At 39.6% G+C, this 25,258-nt stretch overlaps 1 protein-coding gene across 3 annotated transcripts in view; it reads left to right on the top strand.

Annotated features, from left to right (window-relative positions):
- The window catches only part of SYBU (syntabulin), a 113,980-nt gene that overhangs the window by 50,866 nt on the left and 37,856 nt on the right, over positions 1-25,258 (top strand). For all 3 annotated transcript variants that reach the window (XM_086695249.1, XM_025922649.2, XM_086695248.1), the window contains exon 4: positions 14,528-14,725. In XM_086695249.1, coding sequence (XP_086551375.1) covers positions 14,528-14,725 — 198 coding nt within the window. The remainder of the gene's footprint in view (positions 1-14,527; positions 14,726-25,258) is intronic.

Raw genomic sequence — 25,258 nt, forward strand, 5'->3', positions numbered from 1 at the left:
TAGAACCGTGACTCCAGTGCTCTGGGTAGCTAGAAGAGAGATCTCTTGCTAAGAAAATCAGAAAACGCTCCACTCACAAATCGGCACTTGCAAGGCATGAGAAAAAAGCAGCCCAGGTTGGAGTCAAGAAGGAATTTAGCACAAAGCTACATACTCACATTTCCCAGTACTACAACTGGACACTAGCCACGACCCCACCCTTCCCCCCACCCAGGTGCTTTTGAGAAAGCTCTGGTCTCCTCCCACTGACCCGGGGGAGACGGGGTGCACTTCAGCTATACAAGACTGCTGAGTATGCCTGTACTGGAAGGTGGCTTTGCTGGCTCCCGGGCACAGTAACTGCTCCACATGTCCCCTGCTGCTCGGCTTGGCTGTCTCCTGCTTTGGAGATACTGTGCAGCCCCTCTTCTGCCAGAGGGGAGAGAGACACCAGTGACAGCTGCTCCTCAGCTGCTGGACAGTCATAGTGCCCCAGGCTCCACTGCCTGGGGTCACACTGCTCTGGTTCCAGAAGGAGGCCAGTCCTTTTCAGGCTGACTCCTCTCTTTTTTTTTTTTTTTTTTTTTTAATTTTGAGTGTAGTTGACACACAATGTTACATTAGTTTCAGGTGTACAACATAGTGTTTCAAGAACCCTCTGTGTATGCTGTGCTCACAACGCTATTCCACTACCATTGACTGTATTCCCTGTGCCGTACCTTTTATTCTTGTGATTTATTTTCTAACTGGAAGCCTATATCTCCCACTCCCCTTCACCCAATTTTCCCTTCTTCCCCTTTCCCTCCCCTCTGGCAACCACCGATTTGTTCTTTGTATTTGTAGGTCCGAATGACCGCTCTTTCTTTTTAGGGAACCCAAACCAAGGTTCCCAGTGCCTCCCAGTGTGTCATGTGGGCTCATCCAGCACTCACCCCCCTCCCTGCAGAAACTCATCCTTCAGCTTTCCGCTGCTGTCTGAATTTTCCCGGGGCTCCTCCTTTTTCCTGGCTGGCTCTGTCTTTATTCTGTCTCCTTTTGTGTGGGTGACCATACAGTTAGCATTCCTCACAAACTCTAACCCAACCCTCAGAATTCATGAGTCTGTGGACCCTAACCAACACTTGTATTTATTCTGAGGTGTTTGTGAGGATTATATTTTAATGCTAATTATTGTATTTTTAAAATTCCAAAGTAATAAAAATGTGCAAACCCATAGAGTAGATGTAATCACATTTATAGGACTTATTTTGCTTTGCTTTTTGCCAAAGTGAGATCATGCTATATTGATTGGTGATCCTTTCTGTTTATTTGTTAAGTGAATATTTATTGAACATCTGCTGTGGGCAAGACACTATCCTGAGAGCTGATGTAGAGTGATGAACAGTACCCACAGAACTCCGGTCTCCAGGAGGGTGTATTCAGGCAGTACCTGTTCCCGGCATTGCTTGTCAGCACAGAGAGGTCCCCTCGTTCATTGTAAGGACAGCACATATTCCACTCTAGAGAGGGACACTATTCAATGCATTCTTTGTAGGTGGACATTTTGTCTGTAGGGTTAACCTTCAAAATTCAGAACCTTATTTTATGAATGTCACTGGAATTAGACTGTGAGCATATTTCTCTTTCTCTTTGTTCCCTTTTTTAAACAAAGTAAAACCATGCTACACATGTGTTACCTGAAACCATTATTATTTTTTTAATAGATAAAACCCAAAGGTAGCAATTACAGGAATTATGTGAGTATCGCTTTTTCCTTAACTTTTCTTCATTTGTATCCTTTCCTCCTTCCTGACCATCACTATATTCAGATTCTCAGTGTGAGAAAAATAGAACAAAAGGGAAATGATATTTACATTGCTACAAGACAGCTAAGTTTAACTCAGGTGTCCTTGGAGAGGTTTGCAGTGTCCTTGTTAATGAGTCTTCAAGAGATGATGAGATAGCTTCTTGATCTGTCTCTGTCTGTTTCTCTCCTCTTTCCTTCTGATGGTCCTTCCAGTGCTCCTCCCTCACCTCCCCATCTCCCTCTCTCTCATCTTCTCCCACCAAGGAACCTTTAAAAAAATAACTGAGTCTTTAAAAAGGCATGGCATCAGAAACTGCAAATAAACCCCTATTGCTAAGGAGAGGGAATCAGAAGTATTAGTAACATGCCTATTTCAGAACCATCATTCCGAAAGGACCAAGCACGGAAAATGGAAGCTTGCAGGACAGATCCCCTCGACACACCACCTGCCGGGTGCCCCTGTCTTGGGGCAGTGACAGAGCCACCCTGCTCCCCTGTTTCTGCACCTGCTACCCCCTCACCAGAACCCTTCCATAGTGTCCTTTCTCACACTACATTAACTATTTAGTTGGAACCGAGATATTTTCCCCTCCAAACTCCTTCTCCTCTGGCTGCTAACACAAATCAAACATCTTGATGCTTGGTGAAAAACCAAGTAGGGGCCCTTGTTTCCAAAACAGCATGCGTCCTATGAAGAAATGGACACCTGCCTTCCTTTACTTCACTTACTCTCGTCCTTCTCCACCGCCAAAGTATGCACCAGAATGACATTAGGGAGCGCTCAAAGCTCCAAAATAGCTCAGAAATCCCAGGAATGTTTGCATGGGAGATGATTATTTTGTCTCCAAGAAACCAGGGAGACATTCATTAAATAATTACTCCGCTCTCCATTTTTATAGATGTAGGTGACAAGTCTTGGTGGAAGGGCTTCGTTGCATTACTTTCCCCAGCTCGTTTCCACCAGCTCATACATACACTCACTCAAGTAGACACATCCTTAAAGGAAATAGGCTCCTTTGACCCCTCATCTCTTTGTGCCTGCCATCCTGTTTCTCCTTTTCACAGCAAAACTCCATAATTTGCCCTTGCCAGGCATGTGAGTGGCCTTGCTGGCAGATCTTTCTCTTGTCTGCCCTCATTTTCTGTGACTTCCCAGCAGCACTCAACACAAATGAACAAGCCCCTCCCTTAGGAAGGATTTTCCTCCTTATCCTCTGGTCCCACCCCTCTGAGGCTCCACCTGCCTCTCGAGTCACTTCTTGGGCACCATTGCTGGCTCCCCCCCCTCCTTGTCCTCACTTGTCACATTGCCCCCTCCTGCTCCTGCCCTCCCCAAGGGCTCCCACCTCTAAATTTCTCAGCTGTAGGATGGTGATGCTTCTGGCCTCTCCCCTGAGCTTCAGGCTCTCATATCCAACTGCCTAGTTGATATCTTCCGGTTCATGGTTAGTTTGTACCTCAAATTTAACATATCAAAAACAGAATTCTTGGTTGCAGCACCTACATGCTTATAAACCCATTTTTCTCCAACTCAGAAATGACCACCATGGACCAGTTGCTTACAGAAAAAAACCTTGAAGAGGGGTCCCTGGGTGACTCAGTCATTTGAGCATCCAACTCTTGATTTCAGCTCAGGTCATGATCCATGGGATCAAGCCCCATGTCAGGCTCTGCACTGAGCATGGAGTCTGCTTGAGATTCTCTCTCTCTCTCTCTCTCTCTCTCTCTCTCTCTCTCTCTTTCTCTCTCTCTCTCTCTCTCTCTCACTTTCTTTCTCTCTCTCTCTCTCACTTTGTTTCTGTGTCCCTCTGCCCCTCTCCCTAGTGCTCTCTCTCTGTCTCTAAAAAACAAAAACAAAAAAAACACTTGAAGACATCCTCGATCCCTTCCTATTTTTCATTATTGTGAATCAAATGCTTCCAATTATTTTTCCAAAGTAAATCCCAAATCCATCTACTTTCTTCGATTTTTTCACAGCTACCACCTAGTCAAACCATTATCATCTCTGATTTCCACCATGTCAGGGGCGCCACATGTTTATATGCTTGGGCTCATTCATTCCTAAAGGGGCCACACTACATAGTGGTTAAAAAGGAGGCTCTGGAGTTAGCCTGTTTGGATTCATACCATGGCTCTACCACTTACTGACTACAACCTCAAGCAGGTGGCTTAAATTCTAGTGCTAGGTTTGTATGCCTTCTGCAAAGCAGGATGATATTAGTGCCTGTCTTGAAGGGTTATTAGGTTAACTTAATAAGACTTATTACAACATGCCTGGTACTTAGTAGGCACTCAGTAAATATTAGCTAGATATATCATCACTAATACAGTCTGTTCTCCACAAACCAAATTGTTGTCATCTGCTTAATGCACTTTAAGGCTTCCATCGCACTTAACATAAACTTGGGATTCCTGGCCTATAATCTTGCACATGCTCTGGCTTCTGCCTCCCTCCAACCTCATCATTAGTCCTTCTCTCCCTATCACCCTTCCCGGCCTTCCTTCAGTTTCCTCAATATACCAAACTCCTTATTGCTCCCTCTACCTGGAGTTCTTTTCCCTGCCTTTTCCATGATTAGTTCCTTCTCATGTGTTTGGTCTCAGCTCAAATTACCTCTTCAGGGCTTCCATGACATCCTGTCTGATGAAATACTTCCCACCCCCCCACCTAGCTAGTCTATGTAATATCACCCAGTTTGTTTCATTAATAGTAAACACAATCAGATATCTTCTCTATGTATTTCTTTTTTTACTTGTTTATTAACTGTCTCTCCCCACCACTAGAATGTGAACTTCTTCAGGACAAGGCTCTTAGAGAGTCTTGATCATCATGACATCCTTAATATGTAGATGACTACCTGTCATGTAATAGGAAATCAGTAATTATTCGTGGAAGGAATGGATGGGTGGATGGATGGATGGATGGATGGATGGTTAGTTGGATGGTTGAATGGATGGATGGATGGTATTCTTACACTTCAACATTGGCTGTTGGGTAGTGTCACACTGTGTAATACTGAAGCAATTAGTGTAAAGCCTTGTAGACTTGTGAATTCTCACTCCAAAAAATGCTAAAATTAGGTAAAGGAAAAGAAGTTTAAATTGTCCTGTTCAAATCTAGAAGCAAAATTCTCTGAATGGCAAGCATTATATGGTTACAGTGTTGAAGCAAGAATATTGGAAAACTAGAACCAGCTAGAACTTCTTGCCTCGAATTTTTGTGGTCTGTTTATTATGGGATGGCTTCTTTCTAACAGCTTCCTTTGTCTGTTTTTAATTTGAGCATTCCCAGAATTGCTGCTGTTTCCTCTTGGAACAAACATAGGTAGAAAATTTTAGAAAGAAACTGGCTTGTGGTAGTGAAGAAAACAGATTTCAGAGTCAGGGAAACCTGAGTTTGAATCTTGAGTTAGTTACTTAGTAGTTGTGTGACTGTGGAATTCTTAACCTCTCTGGGCCTCAGCTTTCCCACCTATGAAATATTATTAAAAATTAGTGTTACTTGATAGCTACTTAATAAGTATCACTTTTCTTATCTTACCTACATCCTTTCAGTGCATTTGAATGGTTTGTGGTAGGAATTTCACAAGGTTCAGATTAAGCATGAGTTTAAACTGTGACGTTTTATGTCTCCATCAGACTGTCTTGGGAAATGTTAGGATCTGGAACAGAAATAATACTAACACTTACAGCAGTGTCCGGCACATAGATAGTAAATATTTGTTGAATGGATGAGCAAGTAGTCTGTAAATGCTTCAGTCATTCCTGAGAATCAACTAAATTTCCATGTAGTTTAATGTTTCCTTAGAACAACAATGATTTTTTTTCCTCCAAATTATTCAAATGAACGCTGAAGAACATCAAACCATAACTGAATGTTTCAAGACGTCATGGCATAAAACCACGTTTTCCTCTGCCTGATGTTATTTTTAAGTACATCTTCTGGAATTGTTTAGTTCAGCATTTTGGGAAACAAATGAGCTCCAAGATCTAAATTCAAAAATGAACCAGAAGTTTCAGAAATGTTTCTTGGACTTTGAAGAAATATTTTGTTTGTAATCTTTATAACCTGTGTTTTACTTTTGTATGGAACTGGTGCAAGGATGAAGTAGTGACTTGGTCATCATAATTGCCACCAAAAGTTTGATGACATTGGTTGTTAGGCACTGTAGTTAAATCTCAGGAAATTATGTGATACACACACACACAATCTTAACTGGGCAAGCTTATTATTTTAAAATGTGGGTTTTAAATGTATATATACTCGCTTTGCAAGAAATATTCATTGATTTCAAATTTTTATCAAAAAAACATTGCAAAGTAATATGGAAAGAATAAATTTCCTTAAAAAATTAAATAATAATAACAATAAAGTTGGCATCTAACCTCCCATCGCCTCTTAAAATGAATTCCAGGGGTGCCTATGTGGCTCAGTCAGTTAAGTGCCCGACTCTTGATTTGGGCTCAGATCATGAATCTCATGATTCATGAATTCAAGCCCCAAGTCAGGCTCCGCACTCTCAGTGCGGAGCCTGCTTGGATTCTCGGTCTCACTCTCTTGCTGCCCCTCCCCCACTCACGATTTTTCTCCCTCTCTCTCTCTCTCTCTCTCTCAAAAATAAATAAAACATTAAAAAATTAATGAATTCTAGATGGATTAAATTTAAATGAAGAGTGAAACTATAAAAATCTAGAAGAAAATGTAAGTAAATGTTTAATTGATCTTGGAGTGAAGAAGGACATTCTAATCATTAAAGCATCGGAAGAAATCACAAAGGAAAATATGGAGAGATTTGACAACTAGAAGTAGAAGAAGGTTTGTATGTCAAAACATTGTAAATTAAGGGGCGCCTGGGTGAGTCAGTCGGTTGGGCGGCAGTCTCTGGCTCAGGTCATGGTCTCACCACTGGTGCGTTCAGCCCTGTGTTGGGCTCTGTGCTGACTGACAGCTTAGAGCCTGGAGCCTGCTTCGGATTCTGTCTCCCTCTCTCTGCCCTTCCCCTGCCCGTGCTGTCTCTCTCTCTCTCTCTCTCTCTCTCAAAAATATTAAATTTTTTAAAAAAAAACACTGTAAATTAAAAACAAGCAAACTCAGTGAAACATTACAAAGGATTAGTGCCCTTCATATATATAAGGATTTCTTACAGATCAATAAGAAATCCATTATATTTTAGTGGAAAAATTGTCAAACTAACAGTTCATAGACTAAGTAAAAAGGTCCAGTGAACATATGAAAGACATTAAGCTTCACTAATAATTAAATATATGCAGCTGAAACATCAAAAATATGTTTTTCATTATTAATTTGGCAAAAATGCAAACAAATGGTATTTAATACTTGCAGGAATTTTATAAGTAGGACACTCTCATTCAATAATAATAGGAGTATAAGTTGTCTCAAACTTCTTTGAGGGCTTAGTAATTCCACTTTGGATATACGTTCTATAAGACAATAAAAAAATTTGACCAAAGACTTATTTTTAAAATGTGTTATTCAAAACAATTTCAACAGTAGTGACAAAATTAGAAACAACCTAAAATAACCCACAAGATGGAATTGACTTTTTAAAATGATATGTTTGTATCTATTTTAAATAATTACTCATTTAAAGTAAGTTTTTGAGAAATTAAATCAAATATTTTGGAACTTTAAAAAATTTTTTTTAACATTTTTTAATTTATTTTTGAGACAGAGAGAGACAAAGCATTAACGGGGGAGGGTCAGAGAGAGGGAGACACAGAATCTGAAACAGGCTCCAGGCTCTGAGCTGTCAGCACAGAGCCGACACGGGGCTCGAACCCACGGACCGTGAGATCATGACCTGAGCCGAAGTCGGCCGCTTAACCGACTGAGCCACCCAGGTGCCCCAAGGAACTTTTAAAAACATACTCAGAAACAGAATATTACAGTGACCCCCATATACTGCTTATCTACTTTGACAAGGTTAAGCAATAACAAGATATTGTCATATTTGCTACGTCTATTCCCTTTTTTCTTTTTTTACTTTGCTGAAGCATTTTAAAAAGCAAATCTCCAGGCCTCATGTCGTTTCATTTCTACCTAAACACCTCAGCAAGCATTTCTTTAAAAAATTGACATTTTCTTACCTAATCATAGTGCCATTTTCATTACTGCACAATTACCATAATTCCTTGGTATCATGGAGAATATTGAAATAGCTCCAGTTGTTTCAAAAGTGTCTGTTTGCTTCCTCATATCATTTAACCCAGAGGCCAAACAACTTTTTCTGTAAAGAACAAAATAGTAAATATTTACGACTTTGCTAGCCAGACAATCTGTGTCATAATTATTCAACTCTGCCATTGTAGCTGGAAAGCCACAGTAGACAATACCTAAAGGATTCAGCATGGCTGTGTTCCAGTAACATTCTGTTTACAAAAGCAGGCAGCAAGCAGAATTTGCCTGCAGGTTGCAGCTTGCCAGCCCCTGTTTTAACTCATTACTCTCTGTTCTCCATATATTTTATAAGGTGGACATTAGCTTTAAACTTGGTTAGATTCAGGGGAAATTTTTGTGGCAAGAATACTTCATGGGGAAAGCTGTGTGTTTCATCTGGACATCCCATCAGAAGGTACATCATGTCTGTTATCCCACTACTGGTGATGCTAAGAATGGGTAGAGATGGGTAAGGTCTGATCTCTTCACTGGAAATTCTCTATCAGACTATTGTCTCATGTCTCATCTATTATGTGTGTTATCTAAATTAATTCTTTCATTAGAAACAATTACAAAATTGGGGCACCTGGGTGGCTCAGTCAATTAAGCATCTGACTCCTTGATTTTGGCTCATGCATGATCTCATGGTCTTGAAATCGAGCCCCACATTGGGCTCCACGCAAAATATGGAGCCTGCTTGGAATTCTCTCTCTCTCCCTCTCTCTGCCCCTCTCCCCTGCATGCTCGCACTCTCTATCTCTCAAAATAAATAAATAAACATTTAAAAAATAGTTACAAAAAAGTAACTTTCTGTTATTCCATATATTTTCATTAACCAGATGCTTCTGTAAAGGAGAACTCTCCAATATCAGTCAGGGATTTCAGTTATACTGAAATATAGTTTGTACAGGAACGGTTTTTCAATCAGGATATATGCTAGTTTTTTCTTTCCTTTTAATTGCCACAGTTCGATATAAAGAATTGGTCCCTAGATCACTGCCAATGATTTCCAGTGTGTTGGCATTCTTTTAGGTGAAAAGGGTCCTTCTTTCTCTCTGTAGTTTCCTATTTTTATGACTCTGAGCTCACAGAATTTTTTTGTGTATCCAGTGGTTATCAGTCAGCTGGCATTAATTATGTATTCTTTCTGATGCTCAAATTGTCCCATCTTTGGCCAATGTGGACCCTTTTGTGTTGGCTCCTGTCAGTCTTTAATAGCTTCTTTCTTTATAGCCTAACAGGTTCCTGGGGAAAGTATTCAGTAACAGAGTAATGAAACTGTCTATACTATATGTTGAAGCAGAGCTTTAAAAAGCAAGAGAGAAAGTAAACCATATGCATAATTAAAAGATGAATAAGAAATATGCAAAATTGTTAAATATTTTTCCTGTTATAGGAAACTATTGTCTGTTTATTTTCTCTTTTTACTTCTTTGTACTCTTCTGTACTCTATCTAGATCCTCTGCATTAAGAATTATTACTTTTATGATTTTAAGGATTAAGTTAGGGGCACTTGGATGGCTTAGTCAGTTAAGTATCTGACTTTGGCTCAGGTCATGATCTCACCATTTGTGGATTCAAGCCCCACATGGGGCTCTGTGCTGACAGCCTGGAGTTGCCTCGGATTCTGTGTCTCCCTGTCTCTCTGCCTTTCTGCTTGTGCTCTGTCTCCTCTCTCTCTCTCTCTCAATAATAAACATTAAAATAAATAATAAATAAAAAGTAAGTTAAAATTTTAACAACCCCAACAGATTTCCTTTAACTTAGCAAGTTCCTTTAATGCATTTAAAATAAGATACAAATTACTTTAATATATATATATATATATTTAAGTTTATTTATTTATTTTTGAGAGAGAGAGCACTAACAGAGAGAGAGAGGGAAAGAGAGACTCTCAAGCAGTCTCTGCACTGTTAGCGCAGAGCCTGATGCAAGGCTCAATCCCATAAACTGTGAGATCGTGACCTGACCTGAAATCAAGAGTCGGATGCGTAACCAACTGAGCCACCCAGGTGCCCCAAGATACAAATTATTTTAAAATATACTTATATACACATTTTTTCAGAATTATAATTGTACAATTATTAACTATGTCCCATATTCTTAAAGAGCTTGTAATGTAAAAAGAGGAAAAATAGATTAAAGAACGTTTTTTTAAAACAATCCCCAGGCTACAAAATTATAATAATTTTGTCTCATCTGTCTTTATAGACCTCAACATTTTTTTTCCTTAACAACAATTTGGAAACTATTTAGTAGGTCTGTTTCTTTACAGGACTTTAGATAGGCCACAGCTTGTGGAACTTCCTGGATCTATGAGTATTCTTTCTTTATCCTTAATCCTGTGTGCTGACAGATTCAGAGCAAATGAACAAGAACAAAATAACCTATTCCTTAATATAAATCAAGGAGGAAATGTAAATTAGTCTCCTTCATTATAGATGGTGATCAAAAGCCTTGATAAGAGTCACCTTTACCCCTGCTCCACCAGGGACCATCCTGGGCCTATTTAAGTGGGATTTAAAATTATTTACCTCAGAAGGAAGTTATCCTGTATTTTCAAATGGATCACAATGTGTAAAACATGAAACTTGGTCTTGTTGCATGTTTTTTTTTAATGAAGTTATACTTACTGTGAATAATAAAGAAGTGTAAAAGCTCAATTGTGTAAGCGCTGAGGTAGAGGTGTGTGTGTGTGTGTGTGTGTGTGTGTGTGTGTGTGTGTGTGTGTTTTAAAAGAAAAACTTCTCCCTCTCCAATAGACTGACAGTCTTCCACATGCTTTTCCTAAAGCCTTTCAGGAAAGGTTCCCTATGCCAAAGCCAGGCTGAAATGTTCTTGTTTTTCTCAGGCATTTTTCTGGAAATTTGAAGCACTCCACACTTTTTGGGTAGATCATTCAGGATTTCAGTCATTTCCTGCCCTGAAATAGTTTCCTCATGGCGTCGTCTTAGAAATTTTTGTCATTGATAATTTCTTTATACTAACATAACCAAAAAAGCCATAATTATAAATTCTGTGGTTATAAATCTATGGATTCCACAGGACAAATTCAGCTAGTAGCAGCAGGAAACAGAAGGCGTACTCAAAGGATTTAACTGAAGTGGGTTTAATAAATAAATCTCTTTAAGTATGTGCTTGATCCACATGTAGTTTGGCACATAGTAAGATTAGACATGAATAACCAAAAAGCATCAACTTGGCTGCAGTCTTCTTAGAATCTTACAGTAAATGTGAAGGGAGAATATTTTACATAGAATTTTGGAAAGGAGTATCATCTTCATCTGGACTCGTAGTCTGCCTCCAACTGAAACCATGATGTTAAAAAGGAGGAGGAGGAAGAGCAAGGAAGGGGAGGGAAAGGGGGAAAGGAATCTTAAGCAAGACTTGTTGAAAAAATAACGACTTTTTCAGTGCTACCAGAGGAAAATACCTCAGGTGCCTCAGGTTACCGGATGACTCCCTGGTACAGGGGCCTCTGTTGCCTTTGCTAGGGTCTTACTTTGCATGACTTACAGTTTATTCTCTCTAGTAGGAAATTTAATGGCCTTGCCCTGTCTAAAACCAGATTCCTTTGTTAGTATTGATCCCATCAGACAAAACAGGTGAATACCCCCAAACTTCTCTGATAACTCACCGACTTTCTTGAGTATGGATTTGCTTTAACAAACTTGCCAATTTACAGGAACTATGTATTGTAAGTGATATTTACCCAATCCCTTTTGCTTATTTATAAGCTCCATCAGTGTGGGGGCTGGGTATAATGCCTGTGGGCTGGTTCAGTGCCAAGACTTGATATATATATATGTATATGTTTGTTTAGCCGATGAAAGATCATGTCTATTGTTTCCCCCTCAAGATGAAGGGCAGTACTAGACAGTTAAGAGATGTGGGTGAACACCAATTTATGTAGTGATTCAGATGCTGTATGTAGTACCTACGTCAGATTTATTTAAGTATTCATCTTCTAAATCCCTTCTCCTGGAGATACTAGCTGTAAATATAGGTGAAGCACACATTCCATGTACTTCTGCCTTCCCTAAACTGCCACTTTTCTATATAATTTCAGGTCCCAATTTTTCACCAGACCTAGCACTTAATCCTTAACATTGTTAGTACTGAAAACATGGTTTATACATATTCCTGGCAAAATGATAATAGAACCAACAAAACACATTTGCTTTCTATCTATTTAAATTATAATTTTGGGGCGCCTGGGTGGCTCAGTCGGTTGAGCGGCCGACTTCGGCTCAGGCCATGATCTCGCGGTCTGTGAGTTCGAGCCCCGCGTCAGGCTCTGTGCTGACAGATCAGAGCCTGGAGCCTGTTTCAGATTCTGTGTCTGCCTCTCTCTGACCCTCCCCCATTCATGCTCTGTCTCTCTCTGTCTCAAAAATAAATAAACGTTAAATTATAATTTTGACAGTGTTTCTCAATACTGGACATTGTTGGACTTTGTTTCCTTGAGTCTGAGAGTTTTCAAGAAAAATTACATTTTAGGATAGAGAATTTGAAGCATGGATTTCTATTTGGGCCATCTTTCTTTCCAAAGGAGTAATTTATGGAAGTGACTCATAAGGAAATAATTTTAAAGGCAGTGGGTATTTTTGAATGATTAGACCTCATTTGCTTGGGTTTATCTGTTTTGGGATCGGAGGAATCAAGAACAGAGGACCTCCTGAGGCAATGTACAGACCTGTTGAGCCTTGTAAAATTGCTGGAATCTGTCTGAGTAATTAGCAGCTTTGCACCTTTAGAGGGAAACTAGGATTTCTTTGGGTTGAAGCATGAGGCATGCAAATGTAAGAGAAAGGCAGGGACAATACTTGATGAAATAGTCGAGAGGTAGCAGCCCAGAGGGGTTCTCTTCACTGTAATTCAGGGCCAAAATTTCTTCTGGAGTTTGGTAAGAACTGGCATTTTTAAAAGAGCAGCCAAGGGGTGCCTGGGTGGCTTGGTCGGTTAAGCGTCCGACTTCGGCTCAGGTCATGATCTCGCGGTCCATGAGTTCGAGCCCCGCGTTGGGCTGTGTGCTGACAGCTCAGAGCCTGGAGCCTGTTTCAGATTCTGTGTCTCCCTCTCTCTCTGCTCCTCCCTTGTTCATGCTCTGTCTCAAAAATAAATAAACGTTAAAAAAAATTTTTTTAAATAAAATAAAATAAAAGAGCAGCCAAGGCAGAAGGCAAGAACAGTGCACTAAAAACCATCCACTTCCAAGAATGGACCATTGAGGTCCTGCGTGTACTAGTATGTCCAAAAGTAAAAAGAAAAAAAGGATATTAGGAGAAACAAATCATTTTACCAGTGCCAAGTTCACTTTGTTCCAGAAACTAGGATATTTCTTAATATCAGTTTCATAAAAACTGAAATAAAAGCCAAAAATGAAACAATGGCAATTACTTTTTATATGGATTCTAGTCATCTTATTTCAGGCAACCAGTATATTTTATTCATGCCTAGTTCTCTTTCAGTCTTTATTTAAAAAGCTATGGAATTTAAGATGGTCTTTCATGGGGAGCAAATTATTTTAATTCTTTTAATATTCATAAAAATGTAATAGTTCTAAAGTTTAGTACTAAAAGTCTTTATTCATTTTTTTCTCTTATGAGTTACCAAAGTAACCCTGCCGTCAAAATATTTCTGTATAATGAAGAATTATTTAGTAATGAATATTTACTGCTAATTGACTATTTTGATTTGACATACTTTTAAGTAATATTGATTTACTTTAAATTCCCATACAGTTCTCATCATCAAAGTATAAATGAATTAACCAATCACGATGAATATTTAATAAGTATGGAAAGCATTTATAGGAGCCAGCTATGACTTTCCTGTTTGCTTAATAAGCATCTACACAGGTCATTTCATATCATACATGGTAGCTTATAATAATGATCATAGTTATAATCTATGACTTGAAAGTTAAGGGAAAGTTTCTAATTGAATATTATTTTCATTTTACCAGTTTAGCACAGACAGCAAGATATTGGATTAATATATTTTGGGTGGGTATGTATGGTAATAAAACAGGATCACTTTTTTCTGCTCCCTTGAACTCCAAAAGCCAACTCTGTTACCTCTCAAACTCTATTGACCAGTTGATAAGCCAAGTAATCGAAAACTGGATGTGGTCAGTGATATTCAAGTAACGTTTTTTTCCTAACACAAACACCTCTGAAGAGTTCACACTAATGCCCCCAAGTTGCTATGTGAACATTTTATTACTAACTGCATGAAAAAATCTATAGACAGTTTTGACCCAAAAGGATACTACCTAAAGTGTTAAAACAGACAAATCTTTACATGTTGACAACATGAATGTTACAGGAATATTTGTGGTCCAAAAAGCTTAGAAGATTTTGCCTTAAAATATGTTCTATGATAGCTGATATTTTCTTTGTTAACACAATTGGCCAAAATATGGAAAATAAAAGGAGAGGCATCCCCAGGCATTAACCCAGAGCCTCCTGAGCCGTGCACGTGTGTGTGAGTGCACGTGTGCATGGCTCACTGCATGGCTTCTCTTTGCCATCATTGATTTCCTCCTCCTCATTAAACACTTATTGATTCCTGTCTTCCAGATGACACAGGCTGTCCCAGTAGTCAGTCAGTGTCTCCTGTGAAGACACCCTCGGATACCGGAAACAGCCCTGTTGGCTTTTGCCCTGGAAGTGATGAAGACTTTTCCAGAAAGAAATGCACAGTTGGAATGGTTAGTGAAGGAAGCATCCAGTCATCTCGATATAAGAAGGAACCAAAATCAGGCCTTGTAAAGCCAGGTAAATGCACTTACTCTTAATGTTTTTCTCAGAACAATATGACTGGGGTGATTTCACATTTGAAACAAAGCACTTGTATATCAAGACAAAGAATACTATATTGATGTTATACCCACTACCCAGAAACATCTCTCTCTTTTTTTTTAAGAAAGTGGGCAGAGAGTGGAATATTTTGTGTACTTATTGTTAATAATTGAGTAAGTGTAGGGACATATGTGCATTATATAGACATAGAAAAAAGAGCAAAGTTGGAGAAATGTAAACTGGATGGTCTAACACATTTATACTATGTAATTCTAGCAGAAATTATACAATGAAATTACTTGGAACCACTTAAAGTGCCTACAGATTATGAAAAGAACAGGTTATCTCGATGCAGATCTATAGGGCTGGGCATACTTACTGGCCTAGTTATTTTATTTGCTTTTAAAAATTAAATATGAATATGATGTTATATGTATACATATAGATGTTCAATATTGTAAAATATGAGATGAAATGGAGATTTTTATTACAATGGGTGAGACACCATGAACACCAGAAAATGTCAGTTCTCAGAATTTGCAATATATAAATAAATATTTTACATCCCAGAAATATATACGTTATATGAATAAGTACAGTTTTAGTAAAACTAAAGTTATAACTTTAAAGTAAAAATCTCTGAGCGTTGGCATTGAGAGCTGCCATATTGCATTATTTTCTTGGACACCCACAGTGAATGCTGTACGTATTTATGAGACTGAAAAGACAGATTAATGACTTATAGGAGTCCTCATTCTTTACGTTTGTCTTCTCATTTTTGTTTGGTGATGGCATTATTGTGCAAGGAGCTATAGACAGCTTTATTTCATTGGAGCCAAGGCTTGGTCCTGTGTCCTCTTCCATCTCTGTCTGCTTTTGTTCTTCCTGAATAACTGATTTGCTCAGCATATCTTAATGGATTATTCTTCATCTTGCGTTTGGTCAACCAAAGACAATGTTGTTTAGTCTCAGAATACAACTTAAACGGTGTGAAAAAGAAATCCCCTTTCTTAGGCTCTTGATAAATGGTAGTCATGATGAGTTCGTTAATAGTCTTTTGCTTTGAAATAATATGAAAAAGAAAGGGGGAAGTCAGAATATAAAAGGGAAAGATGGTTATTGTAGAAAAAGTGTTGGATACCTTCAATGCTTAAGACAGAGACAATGAGTTAAAAGAATGTGATGTGATTAGAGCCAGCAAATAAACCATTACCTTGTGTACCCAAGGACAGGAACTACCCCGCTCCCTCCTCCAGCTCAGTGGTTCTTTTTAAAATTGAGATATAATTCACGTACCATAGTATTCACCCTTTTAAAGTATACAATTAACTGGTTTGTACTTTATTCAAAAAGTTATGCAAACATCACCACTATCAAATTTCGGAACATTTTTATCATCTCCCAAAAGAAACCTCCTACCCATTAGCAACTACTCTCTGCTCTCCCTTTTCCCCAGACCCTGGCAACCACTAACTTACTCTGTCTCTGTGGGCCTGCCCATTCTGGACATCTTATATAAATGGAATCATACAGTACATGGCCTTTTGTATTTGGCTGCTTTCGCTTAGCATAATGTTTCACAGTTCATCAATGTAGCATGCATTAGTATTTCACTCATTTTTGTGGCTCAGTAATATCCCATTGTATAGCTATACCACAGTTTTAAGTGGACTTTTTTTGGAGCAATTTTAGGTTTACAGAAAAACTGAATGGAGGGTACAGGGTTCCCATCTACCTCTTCACACCTGCCACCTCCAGCTTTTTCTTTATTAAAGTCTTGCTTGGTATGGTTATACATTTTGTTTATCCATTCACAGGTGATGGACATTTGCATAGTTTCTGGATCTTGGCTATTATATAAATGCTATGAACATTCATGTAACAGTTTTTCATGAATATGCTTTCGGTTCTTTTGGGTATATACCTAGGAAAGAAATTGCTGAGTCATATGGTAACCATATTTAACAGTTTGAGGAACTGCCAAAGTTTTCCAAAATGACTGCACCATTTTACATCCCCACTAGCAATGTATGAGGGTTCCAGTCTCGCCACATCTTTGTTGACAGTTGTGACTGTCTGTCTTTTTTATTATACCCATTCTAGTGAGTGTGAAGTGGTATTTCATAGTGCTTTTGATTTACGTGGCTAATGACTATGAGCGTCTTTTCATGTGCTTATTGGCTATTTGTATATGTTCTTTGGAAATATCTTCTCAGTTTTCTTTTAACCAGGGAGTACCCACCCAATAGAATCTATTTCTCTAACATATGGGATGTAAGCTTAAGAGCAGGAGCCTTGTCATCCTCTTTTTATATTCCTAACACAGAGTCCGGTGAATAGTGGGGGCTCAACAGCAAAGGTAGGCTGTGGAATTGAAAAGATAAAATGGTGCAGGAAAGAATGCCAGCTGCGTGAATTGAAAAAACAAAAACAAAACAGTGATTTCACTGTGCAGGCATTGTATGCAACGTGTGCAGGGTTTGGATGCAACGTGAAATTATTTCATTTTGGTTTCCCATCCCCCCCTCCCTACCTCTCTCCTCATTCCAAAAACATTTTATAGAGGTAACAATACAAGGAAAGAGTAACACAGGAGACAAGTATGGTGCAGCAAGAACAAACTAAGATTAAATGGGCATTAAGATTATCATTCCTTGGGGCGCCTGGGTGGCGCAGTCGGTTAAGCGTCCGACTTCAGCCAGGTCACGATCTCGCGGTCCGTGAGTTCGAGCCCTGCGTCAGTCTCTGGGCTGATGGCTCGGAGCCTGGAGCCTGTTTCCGATTCTGTGTCTCCCTCTCTCTCTGCCCCTCCCCCGTTCATGCTCTGTCTCTGTCTGTCCCATAAATAAATAAAAACGTTGAAAAAAAAATTAAAAAAAAAAAGATTATCATTCCTTGTTTCAATAATCGTAATAAGAATAATCATACGTTACCATAAGACTTAAATCCGTAAGTGTGTGTGCAGGATTCATACTGAGCAAGTCCTTAATCCTCCAGTAGTAGGTACCCACTTGCCAAAGACCAGCCACTTGCTTGCTGAGAATGTTTAAGGCCGTAGGTCATCCTGAAGAAAATGCATATAATTAAGAAAAAGAAATAAAGGGAGGGAAGGAAGGAGGAGGAGGGAAGGAAGGAAGGAAGGAAGGAAGGAAGGAAGGAAGGAAGGAAGGAAGGAAGGAAAGAAAGATAAAAGGAAGAAAACAAGAGCAGTCTTCATGTTGTTTTGTTCATGGATCCTTTGGGAATCATGAGGGCTATGAACCTATACTCCAGAAAAATACCCATATGCACAAAATATCACTTCCTATTTCTGAGGTTTCTTAGACCTCCTTTATTAGAAATTATGAATCCTGGTGTAATGACCCTTGCCCAGAGGCAGAGCCCGAAATACCACTTTTGTCAAAAAACAACTTTTGTCACCAGAATTCTGATTTACTTGCTCATAGGCATTCATATCACCTAAACAATCTTTATCTTAACAATGTTTTTATTTATTTGCATTTAACCAAGGTCAGAGAGATCCCTAAAGCTTATTTCTTAGTTGCCTAAAATTCCTAATGTCATCAGCGAAAAAGTTGCTCAAGCCTTTGAGTGGGACTCAGTTCTGTACAGTAAGCTCTTTGTAGAAAAATCTGCACCGTGACCTATAGTTCTCTGAACTTTCGGCAGAATAAACCTGTCGGTCTCATAAATATGAAGAGAGGAAATCCTGGAAACGAGGCCCCTGGATGACTCCACAATTTATAAAATGCAGAGACCTCATCTGTTAAACCACAAGAAGATTCTGCTCTCAGGTTAAAACGTTCCGCCTCCTCCCTAACCCCAAGTGACAGTCTCCCCTCAGCTCAAACCCATCTTCAGCCCTTGATGTGTGCTCTACTTTTTTTAAAATAAATCAACTCATTAGAACCAATACCAATTTATTAAAATAGCAAGCAATTAGTGTCTCTTCTACAGATGTTCCAGGACTCTTTAACATTAAATAACCCAGGCCCATTTAATTTTAGGTCCGTTGTTCTAGATTCTGGAAAACTGCTATTCACCTCAAAAAGGAGTTCTTGAAATGCCCCTTTAGTCATTTAGATAAAGAGCTAATAATGCTCACTGAGTATCCGATGCAGAAGGAGAAGGGAAATCTGTCACAGGATGCCGGGAAAGGCTTAGAAAGGTGAGCTGAGCAAGCCTGCACCTTGCCAGCTGGGCACCGTGGCACACACAGCATGAAAGCCCTTCCTTCCTCCAGGACCTGTTCAGGAACTTCTTGGAGGCAGTGAGCCTTCTGTCATTTTGGCTTCTATCACTTAATGCCTATGCACATTTAATTAAAAATTGCCACCAAAGAGCAAAAGGAGACATCCCTATGGTCCAGTTGGATAATGGCTTTGCATTTTCATGGTTTCCTTTTATCTACAAGTCAGTTCAGCAAACATTCAAGACTGAATCCCCAGAGCCTAATGCAGCGCCTGTCTTTATAGGTAGGTGTCCAATAAATATTTAAACGAGAAATAGAGTGTACACTCTGTGCAAGGGATTATGTTTGGCATGGGAAGGGCATCAGAGGGATGTAAAGAAGACCTCAGTGCCATCCCTGCTTTGTAACTGAAGACAGAATACCGTGTGATAAATCTGGCCCATAGTGCAGATCAGAAGGAAAGAAATGAAGGCATTTCGACTGGGGGCTCTGAGGAATCTGCCGTGGTAACAATTCTTCTCCCAGGTGCTCCTCTCAAGTTTGGTTTGCAGAAAAAGAGAAGAGAGGGAAAACAAACCACCAGAGACTCTTAACAACAGAGAACAAACAGGGTTGATGGAAGGAGGTGGGTGGGGGACGAGCTAGATGGGTGATGGACCCTTGTCCATGAGCACAGGGTGTTGTAAGTGAGGAGTCACTAAATTCTACTTCTGAAACCAGTATTGCACTGTATGTTAACTAACTAAAATATTTTAAAAAGTAAATTAATTTAAAAAAAAGTTTGGTTTGCAGTTTTCCTGATAATTTTTACCCAGAAAGGCAAGGCCTAATGGGATTAAACAACATTCCTGGGCCTCCTATAATGCTGGATTTACTACTTGGTCTATCTTAGTTTGAGAAAGAAAAAGACCTTGGTGTCATTATTCTACAAAAAGAAATACTAAATCCTTTCCCCACAAGGCTTGATGGAGAACTGGGGAAACAATTACAAGATTTAAACAAATAATTGGAAGACAAGGAAGGAGAAAAAAAACACACCTGCTGATTGAGGAGACAGATAAAAAGCAAATCGTTAAGGTCACAATAATTTAAAAGAAATCCACATTTAGAAACTGAAATGTTGAAATCTGCATTTGAAAGATGTCACTGTGCTCCATCAGCATTCAAACTAAAGCAGTATTCCCTTGTCATCTGACACCACCCGGGCTATGGAAATTGGAGACCTGGCCAGATGAACTATAATAACCTCACAACAATAACAGAGGCTTGGTTACTTTAAAAAGACTATTTCCCACATTCAGAGGCAGATGCTAGAAAACTCAGAAGGCACCAGCTAGGTTAGCAATTAATCAACACTGGTTCCCTCAGTAGATGGAGGCTGTTTCTCATACAGCTGATAGCTACAGATGTTCCTGTGCTTATCAGTAGCATGCCTTCACTTCAAAGTTAGTTCTGTGAAATAAAGGAGAGCTAGACAACTTACCTGGGGCAGGCCATCCTGATAATAACTTGAGCTGCCTGGAGGGGAGTTGAGAGCTTGAGAATGTCAACATGTGCTGCTGCCCCCTAGGTTATGCAGCTTGACTTGGCGTGGGAAAAAGAAAGTGTGGGTCGGGGTTGGGAGCACTTTCTGACCACCAGACTCGGGTGTCCAACATACTAGGTTCAAATTTTCATACCACCACTTTATCGCTGTGTGGTCTTCAGCTACTTTTATCTCCCTAAAGCCTTGTATTCAGCATCTGTAAAATGGGTTCTTTCGAAGATTCAATAGACTAATGAATGTAAAGTGCCCAACATTGGACCCTCCACAAAATAATTCCTCAAGTGCATGTTCATAGTGGTCATTTGTAGCTACCATAGGTGACACAAATTCTGTGCACGTTCCTTTACAAGAAAACTCTTTAAAACTCTCACCCCACAGGGGCTCCCGGGTGCCTCAGTCAGTTAGGCATCCAACTTCAGCCCAGGTTGTGATCTGGCAGTTTGTGGGTTCAAGCCCCACATTGGGCTCTGTGCTGACAGCTCAGAGCCTAGAGCCTGCTTCGGATTCTGTGTCCCCCTGTCTCTGTCCCTTCCCCGCTTTCACTCTGTGTCTCTTTGTCTCTCTATCTCTCTCTCTCAAAAATAAATACACATTAAAAAAAAAAAAACTCTCACCACACAGAACTTGTGTTTATTTGAAACCCCACTCTAGCATGTCATGGGATCCTAGTTTACATAAAATGGGAGCAGTGTTTGTCACAGGAGAACACTGGCAACAGTGTGAATTGACAGCTGATGCCTCGACAATGAGGAAGGAGATGGGAAAATATGAAAGAGCAGACAAAAGACCACTAAAAAACACAGTGGCCTCTTAAATGTAAGTGCTTTGTAGCACTTTGTGCAGTAATTAATGTTGTAGAAACAGACTGAGTCATTGTGATGGTGGAGTTGGCAGAAAATGATGTGTGTGAGGGCAGAAAAATGTACTAAGCATTTTAGAAATATTTTCATAGAGTGGAAAAAATTAAAATTTTAGAGCTAAAAGATTTTGGTTCTACGGAAACTTTCAGCATTCTTGGCAAGGCATGATTTTTCTAACAGCTTACAGTTACAATCAAAGGTCTTGCAGCAGTAAGGCTGTGATCTATTTTAGATACTGAAGACCTTATGAAAATATCTGGAAGATATATTAGATGGAACTGTGGGCTTGGATAACACTCTGAAACTGGATTTAAAAATTTTTTAGCTAGGGGTGCCTGGCTGGCTCTGCCAGTAGAGCATGCGACTCTTGATCTTAGGGTTGTGAGTGTGAGCCCAACATGGGTGTAGAGATTACTTAAAAAATTAAATTACTTTAGAAAAAAAACTTTAAAGAGTACTTAAAAAATTAAATTACTTGAAAAAAAAAACCACTTTGGATGGAGGCATCTGGGTGATTCGGTTGAGTGTCCAACTCTTGATTTCAGCTTAGGTCATGATCCCCGGGTTGTGGGATCGAACCCCATATCCAGTTCTGTGCTGTGCATAGAACCAGCTTAAGATTCTCCTCTCTCTCTCTCTCTCTCTCTCTCAACACCTGGATGGCTCAGTCAGTTAAGCATCAGACTTCAGCTCAGGTCATGAACTCATGGTTCATGAGTTCAAGCTCCACATTGGGTGAGCCCTGTTTCTCTCTTTCTCCCACTCTCTCCCTCTCTGCCCCCTTGTGAGATTCTTTCTCTCTCCCTCTGTCTTCTGCCCCTCTTCCCGACTCTCTGTCTAAATAAATAAATAAATAAAATTAAAATAAAAACTGTTGAATTGCAATATGTTCCTCTAAAAATTTTTTTTTAGCTAATATTTATCAAGCACTGATTATCCCAATCAAAATTCTAAGCACATTACTCATTTAATCCTAACATCAGTGGGAGAAAAGGATACCATTATCCCCTGTGTTACAGATGGAGAAACTGAGGCATAGAAAAGTTAAGTAACTCATTCAAGGTCACACAGCCTGTAAGTAGACTGAAACAGGGCAGTCTTGGTACTAGCTTTTAACCATTGCCCTGCTTATAAGGTCTGCCTTCAAAGGAATAATTTTAATTGCAATAAGGGAGTGTGACAATTGAGAAAAATGTGTTGAATAAGACAGAAATTATTTTTCTTTAATGTCTGTAAAACCCTAAAAATTCTTATTAATTTTTATAAATTAGCTAATATAGTCCATATGTAGATTATGCTGGTTGTTGCCAATAACAAAATCAATGAACCTCAATATAGCTTCAATAAAGTCCACAGAGTTGAACACATAAGACTGTTTGGGTGCAGATCAATCAACTGTGAGGATACGAACATCAAAGGAATGTTAAGATCTTCGGTGTTCTCCTCTTAATCATAAACTAGTCCTTTCCTGCTTGTCAAAATGTTTATTGTGCTACCCTGCATATCATGAATACTTTCCTAAGCAGAGGTCATTAGACTTTGTCAATTTAAACAAGAGCTTTTGCATTTATACGGAAATGAGCCTCTGAACCTTTCTTTCACCCCTAGAGCAAGAATGCTCACCCAGAATACAGCAGAGAACATGTTGTGGTAGACTATTGTTCAGTCTGTCACTTTTCCCCGGCAGACACCAGATCAGTAAAATAAAGCTGAAATGTGATGAGTGGACAGAAGTGTTTATCTTTGTGCAAGGTTACATATTCACTCTCATGCCTTCCTCCCATCTGTGCTTTTGAGGATGCACCCAATCAAGCTAATGGTGCCAAATGGTCCGGTAATGGTGTTCCCCTAAGAATTAGTGAATTGTAATCCCCTTCTTCCCAAAGGTGACTGCCATCCAAATCCTGGGTCTGCTAGCATTTATTGCATGTGTAGTGTTATGGCCACCAGTTTGGGGGCCTGCCAAATGCTTACTAAGTGCTCTAATGTGTTGAGAACGAAGCATTATTGGTTCCCCATACATAGCAGATGTTCCAGCAGACCACACACTCACTATTAAACATACTTATCGACTGCCAACAGAAGAGAAATAAACCTGGAACCTTATACATAAACGTGGAAACCAAGAGTTATAAATCATGCAGATCTATGCTTTAGATTAGACTTTTGTTTTTGTACTAACTGAGGAGAGTTTATCGAAGACACTGTCTGTGTGCAGAGGTGGGGGCATAATTAAGGGGATCCAATGAGGTATGGTGAAATACTTGGCCTTGTCAGCAGCTTGGAGTTATTTCTACATCCTGAAGGGCCCAGAAGAGGGCGGAGTTACTCAGAACCCAGAGGGAAAGAACTCTGAGGCTACGTGTGAAGCAATTGGACACGCGCTTCTGTGTAGGAATGAAACCCCTGATAGGAGAAGAGCCAGACAGTTAAATACCCTGATCTCACTGTCTCCTTTGTGGGTACAATTCGTTTTGTGGCATTTTGGTGTAGAGCAGGGCTATAGACAAAAAGTTATAGGTTGAGAGGCACCTGGGTAGCTCAGTCGGTTAAGCGTCTGACTCTTGGTTTTGGCTCAGGTCATGATCTCACGACTTTGTGGGTTCAAGCCCCGCGTTGGGCTCTGTGCTGGCAGCGTGGAGCCTGCTTGGGATTCTCTCTTTCTCTGTGCCTCCCCCACTTGCATTGTCTCTGTCTCCCACAAAATAAATAAATAAACATTATTTTTAAAAAAGAGAAAAAGAATATGTGTTGAACCACATAGTATGTTTGCTTGGGTAATTCACTGCGTTAACATTTTCTGCCACCTAAGCTTGTATCTGATAGCAGCCAAGGATGCAGGCCATGGTTTAAGTGAGGTAATGCCTCAGGAACCTGGCTGCATATACTTGGAGATGCATGGACTAGAATGTTTATGGCATAGCAGAAGCATGAGGTTCACATCAGAGTCTAAAGAAAAGAAAGGGAACCCGTACTTCATCACATCTAAGAGGTTTCTGCTAAACCTAGGTTTGAATCCTGGCTGTACATTGACCAGCTTTCATGCAGCTGATATTTATTAAGCATTTAGTCTGTGCTGCTACCGTTGTTCTAGACAGTAAGGATAGAGGGAAGAAACAGACAAGATGCCTGTTCTCATGGAGTCTGCCTTTAACATGGGGAGATGGCTGATACACAAGCAGACAAACAAGATGAGTTCAGATAGTGACAAATGAAGCAAGGTAATTTATATAGACAGTGGCTGGGGATGAGGCAAAGGAGTGTCTGAGGAGATGACATTTGAGCTGAGAACTTAGCCATATCCCTTCATATTTAGGGACGTGTGGGGGTGGGGGTAAGGCAGTGAGTTAGGAAGGGAGAGAGTGGTGTCAGGTGAAGTCTGTATCGTTTGATTACTGGGAAGCCATTGGAGGGTTTCAAGAAGACAGACATAATTCAAGGTAAATGTTTGAGATCCTTTTGACTATCCTGTGGAGCTTGGATCATCAGGATGGGAAACTGGAAGAAGATGTACTTAAGTTTAGATGGCTTAGCCTAGGAAGGACTGTGGAAACAGAGAAAGATATAGGGATGCAGTGTATATGGCAGAATCAAAGGACTCGCATTTCCCTAATGAGAATTAAAAAATTTTATTTCACTTGCTAGCTCGAGTAAATCTTAGGAGATCTGAATGGAAGAGTCCGTTTCTGATGGATTTTTTTATTCGTTATTTTAGTTAAATATACTTATTTATACTGTACTATTAATTTAGAAACATTGGGGGGTGTTTTTGTTCACAGTTAATGTAAGATTTTTATTCAGTTTTTCTCATCCCTAGAGCTACTTTCCAACTCCTCTGACTTCTGGAACACATCATTTTCACTTCCACCCAATTTGTTTGATACGAAGCAATTTTGAATCCACGTCTAGTG

This window comes from Puma concolor, chromosome F2, assembly GCF_028749965.1.
Source record: "Puma concolor isolate L17-30 chromosome F2, mPumCon1.1.hap2, whole genome shotgun sequence".
NCBI lineage: Eukaryota > Metazoa > Chordata > Mammalia > Carnivora > Felidae > Puma > Puma concolor.